Genomic DNA, 17,314 nt, shown 5'->3' with positions numbered 1-17,314 from the left:
TTTCCTTTAATGGTTGACTGCACTGATCTGAAACTAAGCAGATGGAGAGCACAAATGCAAGACACTTAACAGGGTTCAATGAGAAGAGTCAGGGCAGTCAGTGGAGTAAAGATAATAGAGGTAGCACTCTGATTGTGTAAAGTCCCTTTGAAATGAGTCTGGTGTCTGGAGAACGGGATGTATGAATCTGGACGGCCTCTAGAGATCTGTGCAATGCCACACTTTCACTTTCATTAGACTACAAAGACCACATAAGAAAGAAAAGGAGCGGCTGTGTGGTGTAAAAACAGGCTGCGCTGCCAACATTGTTCGACTGCAATAGAAAACCCATAAAAACAGAGCGGACTCATTCACTCTCTGGCCACCTTTGGGTTTTTATGTTGGGACGGTTATTGTTTTTTTTAACTGACAGAAAAAAAAATACCTTGGAATAATGTTTTTCCGTTTTATTCTTTTGGTTGTTTCTTCAATGAGTTTCCTGCGCAGTGTGTCCAGTTGTGGTAAGTGAAGAGATTTCCATCTGGTTTCTCTTTATAAACTAGATTGTGATTTCTTATGATGATCTGGAGTGTCGTTTAAAAAATAATTACTTTTATTGTTGAATTTTGGTCACGCACACTCAGAAACACCTTTTACATTTCAGGATGTACTTGATTTTGAAAGTATTTTCTAGTGTTTTATAATGTTTTATCATTTTCTGTCCAGTGCCTTTATTATTAAATCACATTTGACTTATGATTCCTTTGGACATTCATCATTTTGTATTGTTATTAATTCGTATTACTGTGGCCCTATTCTCTGGAAGTGCCTGCCTCAGAATCTGAGGGACTCCATCTACCCTGTGAACATTACTAAAAGAAAGCTGACATGTCTTTTTAGTCTGAATTTAATTTAAGGTACTTCGTCATCTGTTGCCTTTAAGTCTTAATCATTGGTTTTCATACTATTTCTTTGTCCTTATGTTTATTTATTCTCGTGACTCGAGAATTCTCCATTATTTAAAAAATGTTTATCGCTCATTGTGAATTTTATATAAATACCGTAAATAAATAAAGGCATATAGGCTAAAATATGACTGCATCATTGTTACGCCCGGTCTAGGGGAACCTGGAGGCAACACAGTATGTCTTCCCCTCTCTCTCCCACTCCCAAGAACGACCAGTTATCCCAATGTTCAGTCTATGATATTTATTAGTGACGCCATTGGTAGCGATATACGTCAGGGTGAGCCTGGCCCAAAATAATAAACAAAACAAGCTTCGTTAATCAACTATCTAACCTACCCAAACTGAACAAAAGAAAAGACAGGCAGCTTCCCTAACTCCCTACCCAAAACAGGAGAAAACAGAGTAAACAAAAGAGCGGATCACCCCTACCACTACAGGGACTGTTTATAGAATGTGCTAGGGCGGTCGCCCCGGTCTGTATCCGATGCAGCACGGTCCAGTTGGGAGTCGGAGAGAAGAGAGACGGCCGGCCTCCACAGGTGCCTTCTTATGTCCCGCCTCATGAGTCCCCCGTCCAATCACCGGTCACCTACAGGATACACAGAAAACTGTCACACTACACAGCCCCACCCTCAGGCAGGGAGGCACACAGCATTTAAAATCCTATATTATGACTCGCAGTCATAACAATCATCTAATATTATAGTGTGTGAAAGTTAATTTTTTGTATGGGAAATGCTTTAAAAGTGTATCTGACTGCCAATTTCACATGAAGCTGTTTAAAACCACCACCTTGTCTGTGTTACAGATGAAAACTGTACAGATAAACCAGTATTCACTCCGTCCAGACTGGTGGTGAGGTTCGGTGACCCGACCTTTGCCAGCTGCTCTGCGTGTCAGCATGATTGCATCAACAACTTATATCAATTGGAAAGCCCTGTGGGAGTCATGACGACGAACGGAACCACGATTTCATGGACAGTTGACAGACTGACTGAGTGGCTCACATCTCCCATGTGCTATTATACTTTTAAGAAGAATAATTACCAGTGTTGTACCACTCTGCCTGTTACTGTCTACCGTAAGTTAAAAAAAGAAATGTATAATCTAAATGAGTAATAAAACCTCTTGGACATTTCGATAGTTGTTTCTGAATGTGTGTCTGTCTCTCTGTTTGTCTCCACAGAGCCTCCAGATAATGTGTCCATCAGCTTTGTTAACCACACTGGGCCGATGTTTGAGGGTCAGCAGTACACTCTGCAGTGTACAGTAGAGGACGTGGCTCCTGTTGAAAACCTCACTGTGACCTTCTACAGAGGACGGACAGTACTGGGTCAACAACAGTCCAACATCAACGACACAAAGAAACCAGTGACTGACATCTTCTCTTTCAACATCACCCCAAGTAAAGAGGACGATGGAGCCCAGTACTGGTGTGAAGCAAAGCTAGAACTGGGACCTGATGGACCACAGCTCCCTCCAGTGGTGACGTCACCAAACATCACCACCACCGTCCTCTGTGAGTCTGACAAGAGTACATCAACACACCCCAATATTAGCTTCGGGCATGTACCGAAACCTTGCTATCATGTGAAAAAAACATTTTTGGTCGTCTTTTTAAAGAGTTAATTAAAGGAAAAGTTTAAAGCAGAGTCATTTTCTCATAGACTTCTATACAATCTGACTTTTTGCCCCCTGCTGACCAGTAGAGAGAATGCAAGTTTAAGGCACTTCCACATTGACTGCACTTTGCAGGACCGGAGGTTGCCGCCTGGAAGTGTACATGTACACTTTTTGCATTAATTACATATGTTGTATTTTTCTCTGTCTCTTTCTCCTAAATCAACACACAGATGAACCTCATCTACTGAAGTTCCCACATCTTGGTCCAAACATTGTAGTAAAAGCTGGGGACCCTCTGGAACTGAGCTGCTTGTCCGTGGGAAACCCCAGACCCTCGTACACCTGGATTCTCCCGTCAGAAAGCACTTCCAATAGCAGCAATATCACAATCAACTCTGCAACTTTTGCAGATAAGGGGAAGTACAATTGCATTGTCAGCAACACCGTTGGGAATGTCGTTGTGGTGTTTACCGTGGTTGTTCAAGGTGAGTTCTGTTTCTTCTTTCTTCACCTGAACGTCTGATTCGACTCTCTTTGCAGACAACTCTATGCTAGTTGTCTGCCTTGAGTTGTCGTGGTTAACATCATCATGATCTGCAAATGTGGATATTCTTGATAGTTCATACGTTAGACATAAAAGGCTAATTTTTGGTAATAGTTTGAATGCTGCATTGATGTTATAGTATGTTCATATCTTTTTGTTAGCACTATGCTGTAGTGTGGAGCCCCAGAGGTGACAAAATGCAGGAAAATAATTATTGCACATACCAAGAATACAATACACCAATAAATAATAGTATTTTTTAGATCATTTAATTGAGTGCAAACGGATGGAATTGGGACATAGATAAATCATTAACCATCTGCGGAATTGGAAGAATAAATACAGATTTTATTGATTTTATCAATTGATTTCAGGGAAAAGGAATTCAATTTAAAAAACGCATTAAGTATAAACGTTATTGATTCTTTTTTTGTCGTTTTTAATGATTTAACTTCCAGTCGGCTACGATTTGATAACCTTTAACTACCTTTTGTTGGTTTTGGGTTTTCAGGTTTTTGCTATCACTGGTATGTGATACAAAAAGATACAAGAGATTTACAAAAAAAGGAAACAGGGTTGATGTCAGTCCTTCATTTAAATTCAGCAAAATTACAAGTCAACTGTCTATTTGTCCGTAGGCTTGAAGTTAACCTCAACCAGACTGCCGCCATCAACCACACCCACCACAACAACCACACCAACCACGTCAACTACACCCACTACAACTACAACCTCCACCACAACAACCGTACAGAACAGTAGCACCAGCAGCTTACTGCTTCACAGGTTCATAATGTGTTTCATGCTTTTGTTCTCCTCTCTGGTTTGAGTTCATTTCCAAAGAACGAAAGAGGTTTGTTTCTAAAACAATAGCAAGGAACATTTTTGCCACTAAAGAATAAACAATAAAATGGACAATAAAAGGTATTTTATTCATGTCTTATATCGCTCACATCTGATCAATACAATCAGTTCTCTAATACATTGAGAAGCTAGTCTGTTGTGTAAGAAATTACTTTTTATAATGTAATACTGATATTCTACCACTAGGGGCATTCGTTGTAAGTGAGACCTGTTTGAATACTTTTTTTCCTTTTCTGCAAATGCATACATGGAACATACCGTAATATTTGATTAGATGGATTGGATATATTTAATAGACAGTTAAAAAAAACAGCCATGCTAGTGGCTCTGTGAGGCTGCACTTGGGTGATGGTTATAATATCAAGCTAGCCATCGATGCCAACATGCTAATGACGCTAGCATGCTGTCTAGGCTAGTGCATAGCCAGTGTTTAGCAAGTTAACTTATCAGTGGAGTAGCTAGCTATAGGAAGAGGGAGATTGGGAGCTTGTATGTAATATGTGATGAATATGTTCTTGTTGATACAATGCTAAGGTTTATGGGCTGTTAAGTCCCCTTAATACAAACATATATATACATAATCAAGTTGTTGTCTTTTAATAGCTTTGCTTAGTTACACTGACATTCTGTGACTGTTCTTCCTGTTTGTGGGGTTCACCAGAGCTTTGTGTACATTATATAAACCTGAATGCTCTGCTATACCAAATTGTGAGAAAACAGAAAATCCAGAAAAAAGTATTTCCTATATTTTAAATACAAAATACATGTATTTTGTTACATTTTCTGGCACCAGTATTTTGTATTTTGTATTTTGTTGTAATACATTTATTTGGGGGTATTTTGTATTTTGTATCAAAATACATTTTGATGTATTTTTGCCCATCTCTGTCTGTCTGTCCCACGCACTCGTCTTAAGACCCGTGGTGACCGAGCTTTTGAGGCAGTAGCACCGAGGCTGTGGACTGCTCTGCCCTGCACCCTTACGTTTAGCTGATTCTGTGAATTCTTTCCAGAATCAGCTCAAGACACACCTGTTCAGACTGGCGTTTGTTTAAAACTCATGTCCTAGGCCTGCTTTTATGCCATGTTTTCATTGTGTACTTTCTGTTTTTTGTGTCGTTTTAAATGTAAATTGTTGGCCCTTATATGGTCACTTTGGGTTATTTATGCTTGTAATCCCACTCCTGTTAAGCACTTTGTGACTAATGTCTTTGAAATGTGCTTTATAAATAAATGTTACTTACTTTTACTGAATAAAGTTGTGCCTGGAAACACTTCAGCAGGCTGGCAGGCTACGTGAGACAAGAGGGTCTCCCCCTGTTCTGTGCCTCTTCCAGGAAAAGAAAGGGAGTGGACTTTTTTATCAGTATCTTTACAGGCTTAATTACTTTCAATTTCAGTCACTCCTTCCCTGACATCTCATTTACCGGACATCTCATTTGCCTGCAAGACCTACTGGGAATAATGGCTTTCTGTTACATATTATTGGTGATTTCTATGATGAGTTTTCTGCGGGACTTCCATGTCTCCAGTTGTGGTAAGTTTTCTGCATCTGTTGCGGTCTGAATATTTCCTGTTGTAGAAAGCGGTTTATCTCCCTCCCTAAGTCGTTAATGGGGCGTTTCACATCATGACAAACACAGCTACGTATTTTGTTTTTGAAAATGTTATGTTTAATGTTCTCAGCACGATTCACCTATTAAAATGTCGTCATATATATATATAATTTTAAGCCTTTGTTTTTCTTTCCTCATTAATTACTGTAGTACTGTAGTAATAGTGCAGTATTGTAATATTATATGTTTTATAGCCTCTGTGGATATAGTGGTGTAGCAAAGTACAAACCATTTGTCATCTCTTTTCTCACATTCTGAATATTGTACTTAATATTGTGAACTTCGTAGATACTGTGGCACAGCCGTGTACACATTATAAATATGGCGATGCCAAAAAAGCTCATTTGAATTTGAAGCAGGCTAACTTTCATTCACCTACACACTGCTAGTAGACTACAGTCACTTCTAAAAGTGAAAATGTGACATTCAGTGAATCAGTTTGAACTCTTGTAATCACTGGAGATTAACCACGGACCATAGTATGAACCTTAACTTCTCAACTTATTGATTTATTCAGTTATGTAGCAATGCAAATATATCTTAATTAGAAAAATGCAACTACATATTGTACAATTTTATTTTTGTTGAGTTTCGTTAATGGTGTATCTGAATGTTAATTTCACATGAAGCTGTTTAAAACCACCACCTTGTCTGTGTTACAGATGAAAACTGTACAGATAAACCAGTATTCACTCCGTCCAGACTGGTGGTGAGGTTCGGTGACCCGACCTTTGCCAGCTGCTCTGCGTGTCAGCATGATTGCATCAACAAGTTATATCAATTGGAAATCCCTGTGGGAGTCACGGCGACGAACGGAACCACGATTTCATGGACAGTTGACAGACTGACTGAGTGGCTCACATCTCCCATCTGCTATTATACTATTAAGAAGAATAATTACCAGTGTTGTACCACTCTGCCTGTTACTGTCTACCGTAAGTTAAAAAAAGAAATACTGCAAGATATGATTTAATAATTTACAATCTAAATGAGTAATAAAACCTCTTGGGCATTTCGATAGTTGTTTCTGAATGCGTGTCTGTCTCTCTGTTTGTCTCCACAGAGCCTCCACGTAATGTGTCCATCAGCTTTGTTAACCACACTGGGCCGATGTTTAAGGGTCAGCAGTACACTCTGCAGTGTACAGTAGAGGACGTGGCTCCTGTTGAAAACCTCACTGTGACCTTCTACAGAGGACGGACAGTACTGGGTCAACAACAGTCCAACATCAACGACACAGAGAAGAAACCAGTGACTGACATCTTCTCTTTCAACATCACCCCCAGTAAAGAGGACGATGGAGTCCAGTACTGGTGTGAAGCAAAGCTAGAACTGGGACCTGATGGACCACAGCTCCCTCCAGTGGTGACGTCACCAAACATCACAACAACCTCCACCACAACAACCGTACAGAACAGTAGCACCAGCAGCTTACTGCTTCACAGGTTCATAATGTGTTTCATGCTTTTGTTCTCCGCTCTGGTTTGAGTTCATTCCCAAAGAACGAAAGAGGTTTGTTTCTAAAACAATAGCAAGGAACATTTTTGCCACTAAAGAATAAACAATAAAATGGACAATAAAAGGTATTTTATTCATGTCCTATATCGCTCACATCTGATCAATACAATCAGTTCTCTAATACATTGAGAAGCTAGTCTGTTGTGTAAGAAATTACTTTTTATAATGTAATACTGATATTCTACCACTAGGGGCATTCGTTGCAATTGAGACCTGTTTGAATACTTTTTTTCCTTTTCTGCAAATGCATACATGGAACATACCGTAATATTTGATTAGATGGATTGGATATATTTAATAGACAGTTAAAAAAAACAGCCATGCTAGTGGCTCTGTGAGGCTGCACTTGGGCACAGTGGTGCTTTGAGCTAAAGGCTAACATTAGTATGCTAACATGCTCGCAATGACAATGCTAACATGCTGAGGTTTAGTTGTGGCAATGTTTAGCATGTTTACTATCTTAGCTTAGCAGGTTAGAATGATAACATTTGTTAATTGGCAGAATTGTTTTATGTCGGGATGCAAATGTCATTCGTTTTGCAGCTATTTGATCATGAGCCCAAATAGATGAGATGATAAGATGCGTCTTCTTGGGATCATGAATGTCTGTGCTTAATTTAATGGCAATCCGTAGTCGTTGGGAGTTTTCAGAAAGTCGTTCATAAATAAGTGTTTTATTGTTGCCATAGATGTGTTTTTGTTTGTTTGTAATGCTGTAATATTCAGTTGATGTTATTCAATGAAAGTGTAGGATTTGAATATTGCTAACTTTGACGTAATATAATTATAACGTCATAAAATATAATTATATTAAGGGAGTATTTCTGTTTTCAAAATAGACGAGGCAGCCTGTTGTGGTGCAAAGCTACACTTTACACAATGTAATACTGATGTTTCACCACTAGATGATGGAAGACTATAAGCTATGAAGTGATCAGATTTGTTTTTAAATGATCCGTCTACCTTTTTCTAATCAGAGGCAGGGCTGTAACTACCGCTGAGGACACTAAGGACATGTGTCCTTTGTGTTTTTTATGGGAACTTGAGGTCAGTTTACACTGTACAATTAAAAACACACATAATGAGGGATTTATATGCTACTTCTAACAAGTAGCAATAATAGCAGAGTTGTTGTACTTAAATTTGACTTAAAGTTTTACTTTGGGTATTACAAACATGTTTTCACCCTTTTCCCCAAACTGCTCAATGCTAAATGTGTTCAATAAGGAACTTTATGTTCCGAAATATAGTTTGAAGTGAGACAAGTTTCCTTGTGAGGAAATATCTGACCAAAGAATAAGTAAACAAGCTTAAAAAAATCTGTCAATGCATTCAATAATAACGACGCTTTTCGATACTCGAATGAGGTTTGATACTCAGTCTTTTTTATTTTCATTTTCCTGGCAGTCATCATTTAGAATTTCAGATTGGGAAAGAAAATCTGTAAAAAAAAAAAAAAAAAAAAAATGTCTTTACAGTGAACTAAATAAATAAGATAAAATACAAAATAATCGGAAGGACCAATAAGTCTAAAATAATCCTGCCGTGATCCTATAATCAATGTTCAAAAAGGCGAAGAGAACACCGTCAGTAAGTGTTAAGTCATTGCCATATTAGTTTTTCTTTTCCTTTTTATAACATGTTGATATTTGGGTTCATCAACCGTTATAAAGAATAAAACATGAATGAATCTCTTCTCTTGAGTCAACATTTTACAATCAAAGCAGAACTATTGTGCAACGACATAAATCTCCAAGCTTATTTCCTCTCATTACAAAATTGAACTACTCCCACCTCTAGCATTTTTCACAGCGCTTTCAGGATTCAAAAAGTAGATCATTACTTCCCTCTAAAACAGCAGGCTGTCATTTCTCTCTGCCACCGTATCTTTATTCAGATTACCACTGGGAGGTGCCATAGTCAGAATATTTAAATAAAAGTTTCAATTAGACTGCTTATTTTTTGCAGTTCTGTTATCAATTTAAATATTTGTATTTGAACAATAATCAAATCTAATGTTAATCTAAATGTTCTGACATCTTAAGAAGTTTTGCCTCAAGTAACTTGATATGAGCAGAGAGCAATATGTGACTTATGTTTGATTATTAAAAGACATTAATGCCTTTTGGGAATTCGGGTTGTAAAGCTTGCACAAACCTCACCCCTCTCACCTCTCCAGTTCTCCAGAACTGTTAACCTGCACTGACACCAAAACACGTCACAGTTATTAATACAATATGTAATGATGCAAAGATTCAAAGGTTTTGTTTTCTTACAAGCAGTACATGGAGTTCTTACAAGCAGTACATGGAGTGAAATGCAGCATGGAATACTTTATAAGGCTTTGCTATTGTGCGAAAAAAAATTAAATAAATAAAAAGTAAAATTCATTACAAAATATATGTAAAATATATACACATCGTACTTATAGGCAAACTATGCAAAAGCATTTTGCAAATCTGCGATGTAGGGCAATGAAAAAAGGTGAGGAGGACAGTAGACATGTGAAGAGTTTAATACACAATGAATCACAATTCAACTGAAGAAAACTTTATTTATTTTCAGCCACATTCCCACTCCCCCAGGCCCCTTCATTCTCATTCTCTACCAGTCATTCATCTGCTGTTTGCCAGCATTCATCTGCTGTTTGCCAGCATTGTCGATGTTGCTTGTGCCTTTGTTTTCCAGCCATCTGAACTCAGATATACCTGATCTGTTCCGGCTTTTCTTTTGACCTGCTTGAGTATTTGATTGTTGCTGACCTGCTCACCTGGCGTGCCCCTCCTGGATTGGTTTGTTTGTACTGCCGTCCTGTTGCCAACCTGTGAGCCTTTTCCCTTCATTCTACCCGCTTTGCCTGGTATATTTTCTTTGTCTGCATTCGAGGGCTCCTCCCTCTGTTGCTGGTATTCACCGGTCGTGACATATAAGGGCAATTGTATGCAGCAGCTCCCCACGCAGATCATAAGCCCATATACAGTAGATAGAAAAGAAAGAAAAATACGGTTAATCACAAAACTAAAAACACTTAAAGGCTGAAACTTTTTAAATGTAAATGTGGAATCTGTTATAAATACTCAATAAATAATGATTTATTAAATCAAATTAACAATGTAGAACCTGTAGTAGACCTGAGTTGGTCATTGTCAGCCATCATTAATTATTATTTTAAAAATAATAATTAACTACTCTACTGCCTTGTAAAATGTTGTCCGGGACAGACATTTTCAGTTGGTACCAAGAAAACAAGAATCTGATAATTGAGCTGTTTTTTTTTGTATATTCCCTTTAAATTTCATCATGCTGATTCTGACAGTTAAATGCAACACTTATGACTAAAGTACAGGACTTCAGAGACTGGCAGTACTGACGGTGGTGCTGGTTTCCTGAAAACCCCCCTGCAGGACTTAAATTTAACCTATGTGTCAACTTCCTTTCAAAATACGTCAGCTGATCTGCATTAACTTGTCTGAATGTGTCACTTCTGTTTTCTTTGCAGAACTTGAAACTCTAAATACTTAAAAGGGCATTTCACAATGTAGGGAAAAAGCATTGTGTGGACATAAGGTCATAACTTGTACACTACCTCATGACATAAACACTGCTAGCCTTTAGGCCTAAATCGAAAGTCAATGATATCAAACTTGTTACTTTCCAGCCAATGTATAAAAGATGCAACATATTCACACTCAGTAAATTTAGCAGTGACTTCAAGCAGAGAGGTGTAATTCACAGGAATCTGAGGGAGATAATGGAGTCGAACATACACAGGTCCTGGTTCAGCCTGTCTCTGTTTATGTTACGTGTCAAACTGTTGAGGCTCACCGTCTCCTGCTCAAACTATATCATTACTGTGAACTGGAACATGCCCACCCTTCATCCAAAGAACATGTTCTTATAGTCGGGTAATAACATAACTAGACCTCACACATATTGCAAAGTTATTCTCTTTGAAGTATATAAAGTGTTGTGTTGTATTAATATTTAAAAGGAAAAATCATGAAATCAAGAAAGTTCAACTGGCTGTCCTCCACCCTAGTGAAAATAATGATGTCATATTTTTCAGTGTTTCTGTTTCTTGTCCTTGAAGAGACCAGTGATGTGATCATATTACATTTCCACCACTGATATAAGTGTTTTTGATTGTCTTTTTTGCTCCAAGGAAAAACCCACAGTCTGTTCAAAATCTAGCATGCACAACGATGTTTGTTTTATAGTCACTAACATCAAAAGGCGTTTTTGGTTGGATCATATTTGAACGATTTTCAAAACTTTCCCTTCATACAATTCCGTAGCACTTTTTTTTCTGCTCATTAGGAAAATATTTGGGGCACAAAATCCGTCAAGTTTGTTTTTGTTGCAATTGGTGTGAGGTTGACCCACATTTTGGGGTGAATAGCCTCGACTATATAAGAATGTGCAGAGAACAGCTTCATGAGGTCATAGCCTAATGAAACACAACAGACATTGAAGTTTTAACTGCCTGTTGAACCTGTTTTAACAGCTGAGGTGCAGTAGCCATGCCTGATTTATTCAGATCAGTGCCAGCAGTTTAGTAAATACAGGTGGAAACCGCTAGCCGGGCTCTGCAGCTAAATGGTCAACCTGGCCCTCTAAAGGTCACTAATTAACACCTTATATCTTGTTTTGTTTGATACTGACAAAAACTAAAGCTAACATCCAAACCAATATATATATATATATATATATATATACCACCCTTTAATGCTCCACACTATTCCTTTATAGTGGTTCTGGTCTTGGGTTGGTTCTCTGCAGTTTCCCACAGTTTCCTGATTGTTTCTAATTCCAACCACAGTGCCTCTGCTGCTCGTTTCCTGACACCAAGTGCCTTTCAAATATCTGGCGTCCTGCCTTCTACTGGCTACAAGCTTGTGGTGGGGGAGGGGGAGGTAGAAGAGAGGTAAACATGTAACAAATATGTGGAGATAAAAATGAGAAAACAGCTGGAAATCTGAAGTATGCGGGGAGGACGTTTGTGTGGGGGAAGTTTGAAGGTAGTTCTGCAGTCTGTGGATTTGAAAGGGGATTCTTGAGCATGACTTTTACTCACTAAAGGGAGGATCTGCTTTCAGGAAGGAGATAAGGGGAGTATGCTTCCGGATTCCTCTTCCAAAGCCCACCAAAAAAAAAAAGCTTCCTACATTTTTAGCTCTGCTGCTCGTGTGCAGGTCAGGTTAGATACCAGTATGTGTTTATATCTATACTTTAGTTCAGTGGGTGAGAGCTGGCTGCTGTCAGGCTGAATCGTGTTATGTTCACTCACGGTCATGAACTATTCACCCTCTACTGACAATACCGGAATTTCCCCAAAACTGCTTCGGAAATCCTCCCTGATTGCTCACTGGTTTCAATTTCGCTTATCTATTTCTAATAAAGATGTGCCTGGAAACACTTCAGTGTGGCAGACGACGCGAGACAAGAGGGTCTCCCACTGTTCTGTGCTCTTCCAGGAAAAGAAAGGGAGTGGACTTTTTTTAATTATATATTTTTTTTTTACTTTCAATTTCAGTCGCTCCTTCTCTGGGCGTTGGGCACAACCGTATTTTTTGTTATTACCTGACATCTCATTTACCGGACATCTCATTTGCCTGCAAGACCTACTGGGAATAATGATTTTCTGTTACATATTATTGGTGATTTCGATGATGAGTTTTCTGCGGGACTTCCATGTCTCCAGTTATGGTAAGTTTTCTGCGTCTGTTGCGGTCTGAATATTTCCTCTTGTAGAAAGCGGTTTATCTCCCTCCCTAAGTCATAACCTTTTTTTAATCAGATGTAGTGAAACTTGGCAGATTCACCTATTCAAATTTCGTCATATATATATATATATATGTATATATATATATATATAATTAATATATTAATTAACTCCATTTAATTTGGAGTAGACTAACTTTCATTCACTTACATGCGCAACTACATAATGTAAAATGATGTTAAAACATTTTTTTTTTGTTGAGTTTCGTTCATGGTGTATCTGAATGTTAATTTCACATGAAGCTGTTTAAAACCACCACCTTGTCTGTGTTACAGATGAAAACTGTACAGATAAACCAGTATTCACTCCGTCCAGACTGGTGGTGAGGTTCGGTGACCCGACCTTTGCCAGCTGCTCTGTGTGTCAGCATGATTGCATCAACAACTTATATCAATTGGAAAGCCCTGTGGGAGTCATGACGACGAACGGAACCACGATTTCATGGACAGTTGACAGACTGACTGAGTGGCTCACATCTCCCATCTGCTATTATACTATTACGAAGACTAATTACCAGTGTTTTACCACTCTGCCTGTTACTGTCTACCGTAAGTTAAAAAAAGAAATACTGCAAGATATGATTTAATAATGTATAATCTAAATGAGTAATAAAACCTCTTGGGCATTTCAATAGTTGTTTCTGAAAGTGTGTCTGTCTCTCTGTTTGTCTCCACAGAGCCTCCAGATAATGTGTCCATCAGCTTTGTTAACCACACTGGGCCGATGTTTGAGGGTCAGCAGTACACTCTGCAGTGTACAGTAGAGGACGTGGCTCCTGTTGAAAACCTCACTGTGACCTTCTACAGAGGACGGACAGTACTGGGTCAACAACAGTCCAACATCAACGACACAGAGAAGAAACCAGTGACTGACATCTTCTCTTTAAACATCACCCCCAGTAAAGAGGACGATGGAGCCCAGTACTGGTGTGAAGCAAAGCTAGAACTGGGACCTGATGGACCACAGCTCCCTCCAGTGGTGACGTCACCAAACATCACCACCACCGTCTTCTGTGAGTCTGACGAGAGAACATCAACACATCTTGCCACCCTTGGTTATTATTTTATTCTCTTTTGCAATTATGGAAGAGATATTTTGATCTGCCCCTTAAAACTGCACTAAGCAATATGTTAGTATCAGCAATAGATCACACGACTACTTGTATGTGAAGAACCATAGATAACTATCACCAGACTCCACATGACCTCCTCACCTCTACGGACCTTTGTAGTGTCTTTCGTCTCATTACTTTTGTTTTCTGGTCTGCACCTTTACTGCTTTGGTTCGGCCTCATAGCTCTAATCAGCCTATACATCGTCTATCCCAGGACTATTTGAACCGAGGGGGGAAAAAAGGAGGAAACCTAGAAACCTCAGGGAGAGCAAGAGAGGAGGGTTCCCTCTCCCAGGATGGGCCAAACTGCATGAGATGTAATGTGTCGAGAATGAACAACATAATAAAATTACAACATAGTCAATTCATATGATATACATGCTACATATGAGAATAATAGCAGTGGTAGCACAAAATAATAGCAGAATAATAATAGAAAAATGCTACTTATAATAACAGCAGCAGTCGATATAATGGAATAATAATGATAATATAAGCAGTAGCAGTAGTAATAGAAATTTGACTAATAATAGTAATAGTAGTAGCAGTGGGTGGTGTCAGGCGTTTGTGTCACCCTGAGGATGAACTTTAGTGATCAATAAAGAGTTTCATGTATGTCCCTCATAAGATAAAAAAGAATGATAATTCGTCCAGTACTTTACCGATACGACATGACGCTCCCATCAGTCTCAGCTGATCAGCAAATGTTAGTGTGTTACACTAAGATGGTGAACAGTAAACACGATTCCTGCTAAACATTAGCATGTTAGCATAATCACTGTGAGCATGTAAGTATACTGAATTTAACATGTCTGAGCACAGTGAGACACACAACATAGCAGTAACTCTTGACATGCCCCTAATACAGTAAGATGATCGTATGTTTCGTACATCAAACATCAATCTGCAAAGGATCGTTTATTGTTAATATAACTACAGCTGCTCCTGCTCCTCCATGTTTTGGAGTAGAAGTATATCATAGCAGAAACTGAAAGTGAGTGTACAACAGTTCGGTACTTTCCAACCCATCTCTACACAATGAATTGAATATCTGAACTGAGAACAAAATGTCCCCATGTTACTGAAATGATATGTTGTGTTTCATCCTCAATCAATTAACTATGAACAGACAAGCCTCGGCTAGAGGGGTCATCGCATCCAGATCCAATCACCGTCACGGAGGGAAACCCTCTGGAACTGAACTGCTCGGCCGTTGGAAACCCCAGCCCCTCGTACACCTGGACGCCCCCGTCCGAAAGCACTTCAACCTCCAACAGCAGCAATATCACGATCAGCTCTGCAACTTTTGCGGATGAGGGGAATTACACCTGTTTTGTCAGCAACAGCGTGGGGACCGTCACTGTGGAGTTCCACGTGGATGTTCAAGGTGAGTTTTACTGGGTCATGACCGTTCCTGTAAAGTGAGTGCAGCCGCAGTGTTGCTTTCGCTGGCGCTTTCTCACATTCAGACGAGAAGTGATTCTCACACACGTGACCTAAGGAAGGAAGGAAGTTCATTGTCACTCTTTTGGTATGTGGTGTTGATCTGACCTGGAGTATTCTCTGCTCCTTTTTTTTCTTCACCCCTCACAGAACTTTCTGCAGTAAACTACATGGGAATCATAATAGGCATATTAGTTGGTGTTCTGATCGTCGTCTTGGGCCTAGTTGGATACTCCTATTGCTACAAACACAATCGAATGGGAGAGTACAACCTGAAGGACGTTTTCCGCTTGCACACGCGGCACACTGCCGTGCCCACTGTAGAGTAAGCCTGCGGGGAAGGCATGAAAATGTGTATGGACCTTTGTTACATCTTACTCGCTCCCTCATTCCCTGTAATTCCTCTACTGATGCTATCTAATGACATAAAATGCCCCAAATGATAAAAAAAAACTGCGTTTAAGTCAAGTTTCAACTTGTGTAACCTATATATTGAATGGAACAAGTCACAAGCTTCCTTAAGAACTATTTTTCAACAGCAGTCGTTTGTCAGGACTGCTGTTGAAAAGTATAGCTGGCTTGCTAACTCCGGCACATTTACAGAAATGTTGATTCACGTGCGTTGTCCTAAAACACACTCAAAAGTATGTGGATATAAAATATCACAGTTAAGCATGTTGTTGGACCAGTCCCTGCTGTAGTTTTATGCAGAATTATAGTTTATTGATTATGGATGTAGAGTGCTGGCAGAGAATTGTTTGTTCTAAAAGTATACAGATTTACTGTTTAGTTTTAAGATATTAATATCTATTAATAATACTAATATAAATAAAGTTATTATTATTATTAAATGAACACAGGCTGTTGTGTAAATGGTTTAATGCGAGACTCAAAAGTTAAAGTAGCAAATAAACAAGTTTTACTTTTTTAGCAAAGAAATAAAGTAAAATAAATTTGAACAATGAAACTGAATTTTAACTAGTTATATTTTTTGGTGCTTATTTGGCCACATGTGGCTGAAACATCCCATGTAGCTGTTGAACATGCTGTTTTGCTGTTTCTCTCTGTTGTATACCGGTTGTGTTACTGCAAAGGACTTCATCACTTTATTTAGAGATGTGTTGTAAATAGAATATAATTGTGTGAAAACACGTACACCGAACTTCACGGCTGTGTGTTAAACCACTGAAAGCTTGTGCCTGACTTCTTCACAACCCACAACAGTTTCCGTTTGGATGTATTTGGTATGCATGTGTGTGTGCTGTATTGATGTGTGTGTGCTGTATTGATGCACTATAGTGACACTGAAAGAAAGAGGAATTAATCTGAGCAAAAACTGTATAATAATGAACTGCACACTGGAATATGCTTTGACCACCGTTATTTTAGAAATGATGAATAAATAATCACTTTGTACAATGAGATTTATCCCAGTCTCTTCTATTGTTATTTTACTGTATTTCTAAAGTAGTTGCAAATATATGGAGACGGTGTTAAAACACCACAAAATTGATGCACCGTGATGTTAAATATTAAACCTTTTATTTCCTTATTTTGTCATGGGCCTTACATTCCAGTAATCCAATGGGAGAATCTGACCTTGCCTCAGTTTAAAATGGAGTGATGGAAGTCGAAGACGTAATTATAGATTTCCTGTTTATGAGATTCTTCATCGTTAGCTGGACTCTTGATGCTTTTTGATCTCTGGGGCTTTTACGGGGAACTCCGCTGCAGAGATCATGTTTCGGGTGAAGTGAGTAAATGTTACACCCTTACTCTTTTCCTTACCTCCATTACTACCGCTCCTCTCCTACGAGGAAGACACTTGGAGGAGATGAAAAGAGGAAAGAGGAGGACATGAGAA

At 38.8% G+C, this 17,314-nt stretch overlaps 2 protein-coding genes across 2 annotated transcripts; both read left to right on the top strand.

Moving 5' to 3' along the window:
* The first annotated feature begins 286 nt into the window (after positions 1 to 286).
* On the top strand, positions 287 to 5,681 carry LOC306695487 (vascular cell adhesion protein 1-like). The gene is made up of 5 exons (XM_079158742.1): positions 287 to 500; positions 1,756 to 2,028; positions 2,134 to 2,466; positions 2,801 to 3,055; positions 3,753 to 5,681. The coding sequence occupies exons 1-5, from the start codon at positions 434 to 436 to the stop codon at positions 3,941 to 3,943; spliced, it is 1,119 nt and encodes a 372-aa protein (XP_079014868.1). The 5' UTR covers positions 287 to 433; the 3' UTR covers positions 3,944 to 5,681.
* A 6,881-nt stretch (positions 5,682 to 12,562) lies between these two features.
* LOC306696389 (vascular cell adhesion protein 1-like) lies at positions 12,563 to 16,863 on the top strand. Its single transcript, XM_079159991.1, has 5 exons — positions 12,563 to 12,818; positions 13,170 to 13,442; positions 13,571 to 13,906; positions 15,137 to 15,394; positions 15,601 to 16,863. Exons 1-5 carry the CDS (start codon positions 12,746 to 12,748, stop codon positions 15,777 to 15,779), a joined length of 1,119 nt encoding a protein of 372 aa, XP_079016117.1. The 5' UTR covers positions 12,563 to 12,745; the 3' UTR covers positions 15,780 to 16,863.
* Positions 16,864 to 17,314: the final 451 nt, after the last annotated feature.

This window comes from Pholis gunnellus (assembly GCF_910591455.1).
Source record: "Pholis gunnellus genome assembly, chromosome: 5".
Taxonomy (NCBI): Eukaryota; Metazoa; Chordata; class Actinopteri; order Perciformes; family Pholidae; genus Pholis; species Pholis gunnellus.
The sequence above is the reverse complement of the archived record's forward strand: the minus strand, read 5'-3'. Positions and strand labels throughout refer to the sequence as shown.

Coding starts and splice junctions, on each gene's coding strand:
- LOC306695487 (XM_079158742.1), top strand. CDS start 434: ATGTTTTTCCGTTTTATTCTTTTGGTTGTTTCTTCAATGAGTTTCCTG. Junction 501..1,755: donor GCGCAGTGTGTCCAGTTGTG/GTAAGTGAAGAG, acceptor TCTGTGTTACAG/ATGAAAACTGTACAGATAAA. Junction 2,029..2,133: donor TCTGCCTGTTACTGTCTACC/GTAAGTTAAAAA, acceptor TTGTCTCCACAG/AGCCTCCAGATAATGTGTCC.
- LOC306696389 (XM_079159991.1), top strand. CDS start 12,746: ATGATTTTCTGTTACATATTATTGGTGATTTCGATGATGAGTTTTCTG. Junction 13,443..13,570: donor TCTGCCTGTTACTGTCTACC/GTAAGTTAAAAA, acceptor TTGTCTCCACAG/AGCCTCCAGATAATGTGTCC. Junction 13,907..15,136: donor CATCACCACCACCGTCTTCT/GTGAGTCTGACG, acceptor AACTATGAACAG/ACAAGCCTCGGCTAGAGGGG.